Genomic DNA, 11,639 nt, shown 5'->3' on the forward strand with positions numbered 1-11,639 from the left:
TCTTTCTGACTTTAAACACAACAAAAAGTAATGTGTGTGACTGGTTTCTTATTTTATGATAAAACCGTATATTAACATCTTATACTCCAGGGTTGTTATTCATTTAATAATCCTAAATCTTATCATTTAGGAATTATTATTCATTATTCAGTAACTACAGTGAAACTAAAGCACAAAGTAGTTACAAGAGTAAGACCCACAATCACGCAGCGGTCTGTGAAGTTTCAGAAGAATAAGAAAACTCTTGGTTTATGTGAGTTACTTTATTTGTGTTTAAGTTTTCTCTAGGCTAGCAAAGGTCAGAATTTATTTCAAGACTCAACAAGCTGTGTGCTGGCTGCAAGCAAAGGAAATGTCAGAAATCTTACACATGTAAACAACACATTCTCCATCACCTACAGTTGGTTCATTTATTGTACAAGTCCAAAGATGTTTGTCGAGTTTTCCTTAGACCACAGTTCTCAGCATTCCGCCGCTGGCTGACATCTAGACTTAAAGGGGTTTGTTTTGTTTTAGTAGGCTGCAGCCATCACCAGAATCCCGCATCCGTTTGGCTACACTAGCAACAACCCCACGCATCATTTCAGAGAACTGACATAGTTAAAAAAAACCTTCATATAAAATACAAAACACGTGCACATGTACGTGAAGTAGAAAATGCTGATCTGTTACCACAGGTGTACAGGAAGATCAGGTCATGACCCCACAGCCTGCAGCCGCTTATATACACACTTCAGTTCCCTGATCTTAATTTTTGCATGTCAGTGGACACACACACACACACACACACACACACACAGAGTTTTGGTTCTGGTACAAAGGCATGTAAGGACAGGAGTTTCAACACTGTGCGTTAAAGAACGCCACGCTCCGTCTGTTCGGACGTGCCTCAGACTGCGAGGGAACTTCCAACTTCTCTGTCCACGTTTATAAGACACGCTGAAGAATTCCGGAGTCTCAAAAGGTTTAAAGAATTATGGCACAATCTCTTCCTTACAGTCCGATGCTGTTGTAGCTGGGCAGCACAGTTAAAAATGCCCTGAAGCTTTGGCAGTACCTTAGCTCCAGCTCTGGAGGTACACTAACTGTGAGACATGTTAGAGACATCGTTGTAGCTTTTTTTTTTTAAATGAGACCAGTCAATGTGTGCTTATGAGCTCCAGAACTAGTTCAGTTAGTGATAGTATTTGAAATAAATCTGATGAATCATTTGCAAAGGAACCAAAACTACAGCTGAGGTCATTAAGACACATTTATACATTAAGACACATTTACATTGGCATTTAGCTGACTTACAACTCTGACTGAACACAACTTGAGTAATTGAGGGTTAAGAGTTTTGTTTAGGGACCCAACAGTGGAAGCCTGGCAGTGGTGGGACTTGAACCAGCAACCTTCTGATTACTAGACCAGTACCTTCACCACTGAGCACCACTGTCCCATTACACCCTTACACTAACATGCAGCAGAGCTGGAAGACATTAGCTGACTAAAAGGAACACAGCAGTGTCTGTTTTCCAAGGCCTTTACTCAGAGATGTTGGGAGCTTACCAACCTGCTCAAGGCCCATATACACAAACGCTCACTACCTGCCCAGAGGAGCACAGATTGAACCTTTAAGGGTGGTTGAAACCAGGCTGTGAAATGAACAAGAAACCGACACTAAAAGCATTTGCTGAGATCAGTTATAAAATTAATCCTGGCAACAAAAAAAAAAACTAAAAATCAAATATATGCATGATCCACATGCTCAGAAATTAGAATGTTCTCAGTGCAATACAATGCTGATGGTGTTAATAACAGGAAGGGAATGTGTACACAGTGAGGAGAGGGTGTTGGGGCGTTGAGGTTGCTGATGGTGTTAATAACAGGAAGGGAATGTGTACACGGTGAGGAGAGGGTGTTGGGGCGTTGAGGTCAAGCCAGACCGTTTGTCTCCCACTCCTGCAAAACACACACAAACATCATGAAAGATCATCAGAGCATTTGAACATCTCCTGACCAAACTGAAGTCCCACGCCACAGGGGCAGTAGTGGAGCTTCATCAACTCGTGAGTGGCAGAGGTGGTCATGACTAACGATTGGGCGAAGATGAAGGGAGAACTTACCCTCCTCCTGTGAAAGACCTTGCCATGCTCAATGAAGAAGGCAGAGGGCACTCTCTTCAGGGAGTTCTTAACAGAGGCTGTCCTTCGCAGGATCGGAGACAGGAGCCCTCCCTAAGTGAATGAGAGAGAGTTTCAGTGTTGTGTGTGTGTGTGTGCGTGTGTGTGCGCGTGTGCGTGTGTGTGCGTGTGTGTGCGCGTGTGCGTGTGTGTGTGCGCGCGTGTGTGTGTACTTCATATTGCATTAGCTTTGCTTTACATCATCAGGTCAGATTTACAGTGGCAGCGAGACCCATCGCGCTGCAACTATATGACACACATTCATCAGCATGACAGTACATGCGCTACGTTTCAGAAACGTGATGCAAATATAGAAAATGCACACACCTTCAGAAACACTGCAAATCCAGTCAGCACAGCGGAAGTGTTTCCGGGGACACACAGAGGGCACAGACAACCCAACACCGAGTGAAAGTAACTGAGATTTGCGATTTCCACGGGTTTGTCTTTGGTTTTATGGTACATAATGAGCAGCTGGTCTATTCGTGTGTTGCTGCGGCCAGGTTGTAAAGAAGGTCGATGTTGTAGTGTTCTCCGATCTTGGCATTTCGGTTGCAGACATTTCATCACCAGACGAGGTGACATCTTCAGTGCGAGCATCATACTGTGAGCTTTTGTTGCAATATCTGTTTGTTCATGGTCCTTGTTCGAGCCGTGAATGCCATTGGTTGTTTTTCTGGACATTGATTGGCTGATCAACTGGGCTTAAAGCCAGGTCTGGGTCACAGGTTGTAGACCTGTAGCTAAACTTTCAAACGTGAATGAACTCGTAGCCTGTGTTGTGAAGTAGTAACACACTTTGAGTGTATCTGACCAGGAATGAAGACAAACGAAGGCATCGCATGCCCAGATTAGTTGTTGGTTGTGTATCAGCCTCACTAATATAACGATATAACAGTGGGAATCACAAATAGAATTATTTGTTCATCAGCTACTCAGTGACCAGTGGTCTCGCAGGAGTTCATCCCTCCGCGTGTCCTCCAGAAACACGTTGTGTTGTGACTGGATTTGCAGCGTTTCTGAACTTGCATGCATTATTTTTGTTGTTTCGGGGGTTTTTTTGCACTGTTTCATAAATGTAGCGCACATGTTTTATTCTGATGAATTTGCAGCGCGATGGGTCTTCACACACACCACAGAACGGGCATTTCCTATCAATGTCTAGTACAGGCTGGCTGAATTAAAACAGTTACATAACAGGAGAACATGAGCCAGCTGAATCGTGATGTCACCAGTCTTGTTTCTGTTGTTGTAAGTCTAGATTCCAACAGCAGGGGGCAGTGCAGCACATCAAACCTCTAACTCTACTCTCACTTTTCTCACCTGCAAAGGGACTGAATTCTTATATCATTCAAGTAAGATAATCTACATTAATCTGTCTGTGTGTGTGTGTGCATGGCTGTGTGTGTGTGTGTGTGAATGGGTGTATGTGTGTGTGTATGTGTGTTACCTGTGTGTGTGTGTGTGTTACCTGTGTGTGTGTGTTACCTGTGTTCTCTCTGAGCAGAAAGGGAGGAGGGACTGTCTGAATGATGAGCGTTTGGCGCTTTTAGAGGTCACACTGACGAGGTTGACCTCTGACCCTGCTCTCAGCTGCACCCGTTTTCCTGACAGTTCAAGCTTTTGTACACATCGCTCTGCCTCACACACTTTCTCACCTGATACACACACATAAAAACACACATAACTGATATCAGCAGATCTGAAAGGCATCTCTCCACATTTTTCTGCATGCGTGTGTGTGTGTATGCGTGCGTGTGCGAATGTGGGTGTGTCTGTGTGTGCGCGCGCATGTGTGTGTGTGTGTAGGAGAGATTCCTCCTGGTTTTGTGGATATTCACACACTGTTTTTCTGTTTCCTCTACTAGTCTCCGTTTAAAGACTCTTACTGGAAAGTTGGGCTAAGAATGAAAACACAATATGCTCCTGGTCTTAAAAGGATACGTGTGTGTGTGTGTGTGTGTGTGTGTGTGTGTGTGTGTACGTCTATACGCCACAACACTGCATCCCTTCTCTGTAACCACAACCACAAGATTAAAAAAGTTTCAGACTTATTTTTTTTGGGAGAGAGAGAGAGAGAGAGAGAGAGAGAAAGGAAGATAGCAAGACAGAGAGGGAGAGGGGGGGAGGGGGAGAGAGAGAGAGAGAGACTGCAAGCACACTAGACACACACATTACCATCCCCATAAAGTATTTCACAGGGCAGTATTCACAGTATTGACGGTACTGACAATACTGTACGGCCCAAACACTTCTCCACTAACTTGTTCGGACCCTGTGCTGTGAAGGGTTAGCCAGCGCATCGAGAGAGAGCACTCTCGTCACACACCTCACGTCATTTCTAGCTGTACCGATCTCCTGAATCAGTGGAATATGACGTCAGTGAAGATTTCTTGGTAAGCCTGCGAGCTATTAAGTGTGAGCTATTAAGACAGCTCCTGTGACTGCCAACTCCTCACTGTTATTTAGCACCGTATCCATGAGTGCTGAATGCAGCCGTGTGTGGGGGGAGGATTGGCCTCAGGACATCCACACACTCCTCTAATCACACACACGCACAGCTCTCCAAGTGGAAAGTACCCAGCCGGTGGGTCCCCACACCAAACCTTTCATGTCAGTAATTTGGTTTACAAGTAAAGTTTCTTTTTGTTACACCACACCCTCAACTCTCTCTCTCTCTGGGTATGCTCCACACGAAGGAGGAAACAGTCTCTCTCTCTCTCTCTCTCTCTCTCTCTCACACACACACACACACACACACACACACACACACACACACACACACACACACACACACTCAACATATAAATATCCCAGTCTGATTATGCTGTTTTTACTCTGCACCAAACACACCCGCACTCAAAAGCCCAACCAAACACAATTACACTGTTGAGCCTGAGACAGCAATCAGGCCTGTGGGTTCATTTATTACTCACAGACGTCTCACAGCAGAGAAACCGGAGACAGATAAAAAGACTCGGCAGAACCAGGGTGGCACAGAGGCACCCGGCTAGACCCAGCAGTACCAGCGGGTCCAGGACTCACTCACCAAGCTGACGGAGGAGGTCATTGTTGCTATAGTTGGCAGGATCCGATGGTGAATCTGTATTTCCACCAGTAGGCGATTTCTGAAACTGAAAAATTTCTCTCAGGCAACTCTAGCGACCTTTTCTACACAGTACTGTGAGATTCACTGTCATGAGAGGTTTTAGATAAGGAAGTTCAGGTTAGACTCAACTAAACACAAACTGTAAACAACCCATATTTGTTCTCCATATGTGGGTCCCCTAGACACCGATAACTGTTAAACATCCCTCCTGGACTGTACCATGTGCTCCAGGATAGATGCGTTCGAGTAGATGGGCTGCGAGTGGACTCCACCACACAGCTGCTGGAAGGGGTCGTCGATGTACGTGTTTGATTTTGGGAACCTTCTGACTTTTAGGCCACTGAGCAAAAGAGAACATAGAGTGTGGAAAGAGGTTAGGGAAAGTGTGTGTGTATGCGCGTATGTGTGTTTTTGGGTGTGTATGTGTGTACATGCGTGTGTGTGTGTGTGTGTATAGGTGTACATGTGTGTTTGTGTGTATGCACTGATGTATGTGTGTGTATATGCACATGCGTGCGTGTGTGTGTGTGTGTTTACCTGAGAGGTTCGGTATTCTGGTTTGTGCTCCCATCCTGCAGGAGGTGAACCCAGTTCTCTTTATCATCAGAACAGCCAACCTAACTCACACACACGCGCACACACGTGCACACGCATGCACGCACACACACACACGCGCACAGAGAAGCATAAAGCACCAGTAAAGTCCAGAGATGTGTATGTATTTAGAGTTTTATTTGGAGGAAGCGGTGCATGCATGTGTGTGTGTACCTCCAGGACTGCCACCTGGTCCCCGTGCTGTAGAATTGTTATGCGGTAGGCGTGGGCAGTGTCTGGCCCAGGCTGGATTTCACTGCCCTGCAGTTGCACCGTGTACTGAGGGCTGAGGTCACTGCTGGGGTCACGGAACATCTTCAGAAGCCCCGCCTCCACCCGACACCAGAGAGTCTGCCACTGATAACTCATCAGCACACTCAGATAACCAGCTACAGGAGGGAGAGGCACAGAAAAGGAATTAGATGAGCGAGAGCGTTGTGTGTGTATGTGTAGCTGTTTAGTTGATTCGTTATTGCATTAGCTGGGATTTACATTAGCTGATTCAGGCCAGACCCGAAGCAGAACAGGAGGGTTTACACACACACACACACACACACACACACACACACACACTACACACACAGAGACACTTAAGAGGCCCAAACAATACATTATACCATGTAGTGTAGCACTGTGACTCTAATCTCTTTTCAAAACATCCACAAATTTATAGTTTATAATCTACAAACATTATTTTAAAACATGACTTTAAGGTTTTCCAGAGATTTATCGCAGTGAGATTTATTTTAACTTCTCCAGAATTCAGCTACGTAATCCCTGCTGAAATGCTAAAGTGTGTGTAAGACACGGCTATTGTGAGCACGCTACAATCAACATGAACCCTGTACATTGCGCATGCGCACACACGCGCACACACGCGCACACACACACACACACACACAGACGAGTGTGTTTCACTCAAACACAAACAGCATGCTGAAATTAACTTAATTATTAATGTTAGCAGTTCCACACAACATTATACACTGTGTACACGTTTATAACAACAAAACAACATGTTTGTATTATAAATGTATCATTATACAAACGTATTTGTATCTTAGGAACTGACAGCTCTGTCATGCTGACAGTCGAACATTCAAGACACAGGACTACACAGATCCAGGACACAGGACTACACACATACAGGACCACACACATACAGGACACAGGACTACACACATACAGGACCACACACATACAGGACACAGGACCACACACATACAGGACACAGGACTACACAGATCCAGGACACAGGACTACACACATACAGGACCACACAGATCCAGGACACAGGACTACACACATACAGGACCACACAGATCCAGGACACAGGACTACACACATACAGGACACAGGACTACACACATACAGGACTACACACATACAGGACACAGGACTACACACATACAGGACACAGGACCACACACATACAGGACCACACAGATCCAGGACACAGGACTACACACATACAGGACCACACAGATCCAGGACACAGGACCACACACATACAGGACCACACAGATCCAGGACACAGGACCACACACATACAGGACACAGGACCACACACATACAGGACACAGGACCACACACACATACAGGACACAGGACTACACACATACAGGACTACACACACAGGACACAGGACTACACACACACAGGACACAGGACTACACACATACAGGACACAGGACTACACACATACAGGATACAGGACCACACAGATCCAGGACACAGGACTACACACATACAGGATACAGGACCACACAGATCCAGGACACAGGACTACACACATACAGGACCACACAGATCCAGGACACAGGACCACACACATACAGGACCACACAGATCCAGGACACAGGACCACACACATACAGGACCACACAGATCCAGGACACAGGACCACACACATACAGGACACAGGACCACACACATACAGGACACAGGACTACACACATACAGGACACAGGACCACACACATACAGGACTACACACACAGGACACAGGACTACACACATACAGGACACAGGACTACACACATACAGGACCACACACATACAGGACACAGGACTACACACATACAGGACCACACAGATCCAGGACACAGGACTACACACATACAGGACTACACACATACAGGACACAGGACCACACACATACAGGACCACACAGATCCAGGACACAGGACTACACACATACAGGACCACACAGATCCAGGACACAGGACTACACACATACAGGACCACACACATACAGGACCACACAGATCCAGGACACAGGACCACACAGATCCAGGACCACACAGATCCAGGACACAGGACCACACAGATCCAGGACACAGGACCACACACATACAGGACACAGGACTACACACATACAGGACTACACACACAGGACACAGGACTACACACATACAGGACACAGGACTACACACATACAGGATACAGGACCACACAGATCCAGGACACAGGACCACACAGATCCAGGACACAGGACCACACACATACAGGACCACACAGATCCAGGACACAGGACCACACACATACAGGACACAGGACCACACACATACAGGACACAGGACTACACACATACAGGACTACACACACAGGACACAGGACTACACACATATAGGACCACACACATACAGGACTACACACATACAGGACACAGGACTACACACATACAGGACCACACAGATCCAGGACACAGGGCATTCCAGCCCCTGCATCCTTTTCTTATGCAAAAGTGTCCCGTTGTGTTTACCAAACAGCCTCGTGGGTTTGTGTCAGAATGCGTCACCCTTGTGGTGAAGGTGATGACGACACACCGCAGGAATCTGAGTACAAACAGCCCAGTGTACAGTTCCCTCCACGTGTCTCGGCCGGAATGCTGAGAATTCCGAGTGGAATGGCAGGACAGCACAGTGCTGTCAGGGTTCTGCGTGGTTACCATGGAGACCACAAGCTTATCACACGGATGACTCCAGGATAATGTTGAGGATATGGCATTAGGGGATACGTTGAGGAAAGTCAACCTGACTGGTTAGGGGTGTGTGTGTGTGTGTGTGTGTGTGTGTCTCTGTGTGTGTGTGTGTGTGTGTGTGTGAGTGTGTGTGTGTCTCTGTGTGTGTGTCTCTGTGTGTGTGTGTGTGTGAGTGTGTGTGTGTGTGAGAGCTCACCTCTGATCTGCTCTTTGTTGATCTCCAGACTGCTGACAGCTGAGTGAAGGCCAGGGAGAGTTTCCTCATCTGAGTCTGTGTAGAGCGCTGCACTGGACTACAGACAGGGGGCGACAGAGATGCAAGACCCTGTGTTACTGAACTCAGGATAAACGCACACACTAGAAACACAGTAATGCAGCCAAGCACACCTTTAGAGGAACAAAGAATGATCTCATCCTCTGTGTGTGTGTGTGTGTGTGTGGAGTGAGTGAGTGAGTGAGTGAGTGAGTGAGTGAGTGAGTGTGTGTGTGTGTGTGTGTGTGAGTGTGTGTGTGTGTGGGTGTGCGAGTGCGTGTGTGTATGTGTGAGTGCGTGCGTGTGTGTGTGGGTGTGCGTGTGTGCGTGTGTGCGCGTGTGCATGCGTGCGTGTTTGAGTGTGTGTGTGTGTGTGTGTGTGTGCGGGTGTGCGTGCGTGTGGGTGTGTGTGTGTGTGTGTGGGTGTGTGTGTGGGTGTGCGTGGGTGTGCGCGCGTGCGTGCGCGTGTGTGTGCGTGAGTGCGTGTGTGTGTGTGAGCGTGCGTGTGTGTGTGTGCGTGAGTGTGTGCGCGTGTGTGAGTGTGTATGTGTGTGTGTGTGTGTGTGTATGTGTGTGTGTGTGTATATGTGTGTGAGTGTGAGTGTGTGTGTATATGTGTGTGTATATGTGTGTGAGTGTGTGAGTGTGAGTGTGTGTGTATATGTGTGTGTATATGTGTGTGAGTGTGTGTGTATATGTGTGTGTGTGTGTGTGTGTGTGTGTATATGTGTGTGTGTGTGTGTGTGTGTGTGTGTGTGTGTATATGTGTGTGTGTGTGTGTGTGTGTGTGTGTGTGTGTACTTACCCTACTACACTCCAGTCTTTCACTCTTCAGTGAGGAACTGTGGGATTCTGGTTCGTAGTAAGAAGAACTGCTGACTTCTTCAATGACCTGCAGACAAGAGACGCGCATGAGACGCACGTGAGACACAGACGAGACGCGCGTGAGCGGTGGGGGATGGAGGTGAGCGTAGCCTGGCATCTGACCTTCCTCCAGTCCTCGGCCTGACTGCAGCTCTGGAAACCCAGGATGAGCGTGTCCGAGCCACACACCACCTTCAGCTCAGACTGCATCCTCTTACCGGGCGTGGACTTGTACACCACCTGGCAACCGGACAGCTTCAGCTCCAGCAGAGGGTGGAGGTCTTTAGCACACTTAAAACACTTCAGCATGCACGCACAGACACACGCGCACACACACACTCTTTACTTCAGAGCCAGGCAAAGGAGCACAGATTCAGAAAATGCAGAAGGCAAATACCTTAGTATTTACACTAGAAATAGTCCCAGTGTTCACTACTCATTTTAGCTAACTAACTGACTAGCATGCAGAAGTAGACACACAGTAGTGAAATTCAGGATTTTCAAGACAATACGATATTTCAAGACATGCGGGATTAATGGTCATTTAAGTCCTGCACAAACAGACGAGTCTCTGGTCTGTCTGGACCACCAGTGGAAGTTCAATCCACCTTCTCGAGTCCATGCTGGACTTCCACTTGAAGTGTGGTGTAAAAGTGTGGACTCGAGCCATACTTGAGGCTACGAGAAGTGTACACTACACTACACTATTTCACACTTCAGACAAGCCACCGTTAGGGATCGCAGTGCCTCTCACCAGTAAGCAGTTGTGTTTGATGACGAAGAGCTGGCGTGTCCACTGGCCGAGCCACTTCTTCCTCCAGAGGTAGCCGCAGACGCGCGACTCCGAGCTGGGTCGCAGGCTGGGTTGGGAGGCGCTCCACTGGATGTAATGGGCTCTGTCCTTCACAAAGTCCTCGTCCTCGTCCTCGCCGTAGGACTCGTAGTGACTGCTGTCTGAGTCCGGTTTGTCTGAGGGGTGGACCACAGAGCTAGAGTCCCACAGCACCCCCTGAACGTTTCTTAAATACTCACTTCTACATAAACACTGGTGGTTAATACCTAATTAGACCTTAAATGCTTGGATGCTTTGTGGTGTTTAAATACCATAGGAGTGTATGCAGCATTGTAGTACTAAATAAATAACGGAGTGTAACGTAGAGTTGGGGTTTTCTGTTGAAGTGGGTGTGGCCCGACCGACCTGTAGGCTGACTGACAGTAATAAAAGGCTCCGCCTCTTCATAACAGTCATCATCTTCCTCTACTTCTGAAGCATGTAAGGTGACATCAGGACCCACAGACTGAGAACACACACACACACACACACACACACACACACACACACACACACACACACACACGCGCATCAGTGAGAGACAGAGAGAATAACAGATGGAGATAGAGAGAGAGAAAGATGACAGACGTTGTGTTGGTGATGGACGCCCTCTGTAGAATGTTCTGGAAGGTGAGAAGAGATGTCAGGCTCTGCTGCCCTGCACTCTGTCAGAACCCAAACACTCCACCACGGTTTCAGCTCTGCCCGGTCCTGAACCCAAATACTCCACCACGGTTTCAGCTCTGCCTGGTCCTCAACCCAAAAACTCCACCACGGTTTCAGCTCTGCCTGGTCCTGAGCCCAAACACTCCACCACGGTTTCAGCTCTGCCCGGTACTG

The 11,639-nt window shown here is 47.4% G+C and overlaps 1 protein-coding gene across 4 annotated transcripts in view; it reads right to left on the reverse strand.

The window, feature by feature from the left end:
- Nucleotides 1-253: 253 nt before the first annotated feature.
- Nucleotides 254-11,639, reverse strand: part of si:dkey-220o5.5 (actin filament-associated protein 1-like 2) — a 27,511-nt gene continuing 16,125 nt past the window's right edge. For all 4 annotated transcript variants that reach the window (XM_027032184.3, XM_081703127.1, XM_081703125.1 and 1 more), the window contains 12 exons: nucleotides 11,166-11,265; nucleotides 10,722-10,936; nucleotides 10,091-10,267; nucleotides 9,909-9,995; nucleotides 9,047-9,143; nucleotides 6,043-6,257; nucleotides 5,812-5,891; nucleotides 5,494-5,614; nucleotides 5,215-5,299; nucleotides 3,654-3,823; nucleotides 2,109-2,219; nucleotides 254-1,944 (listed from right to left, as the gene is read on the reverse strand). In XM_027032184.3, the coding sequence (XP_026887985.2) occupies nucleotides 1,918-1,944; nucleotides 2,109-2,219; nucleotides 3,654-3,823; nucleotides 5,215-5,299; nucleotides 5,494-5,614; nucleotides 5,812-5,891; nucleotides 6,043-6,257; nucleotides 9,047-9,143; nucleotides 9,909-9,995; nucleotides 10,091-10,267; nucleotides 10,722-10,936; nucleotides 11,166-11,265 (1,485 nt within the window). In that variant the 3' untranslated portion in view covers nucleotides 254-1,917. The remainder of the gene's footprint in view (nucleotides 1,945-2,108; nucleotides 2,220-3,653; nucleotides 3,824-5,214; nucleotides 5,300-5,493; nucleotides 5,615-5,811; nucleotides 5,892-6,042; nucleotides 6,258-9,046; nucleotides 9,144-9,908; nucleotides 9,996-10,090; nucleotides 10,268-10,721; nucleotides 10,937-11,165; nucleotides 11,266-11,639) is intronic.

This window comes from Electrophorus electricus, chromosome 20 (genome assembly GCF_041902795.1).
Source record: "Electrophorus electricus isolate QZ-2024a chromosome 20, ASM4190279v1, whole genome shotgun sequence".
NCBI classification, from domain to species: Eukaryota; Metazoa; Chordata; class Actinopteri; order Gymnotiformes; family Gymnotidae; genus Electrophorus; species Electrophorus electricus.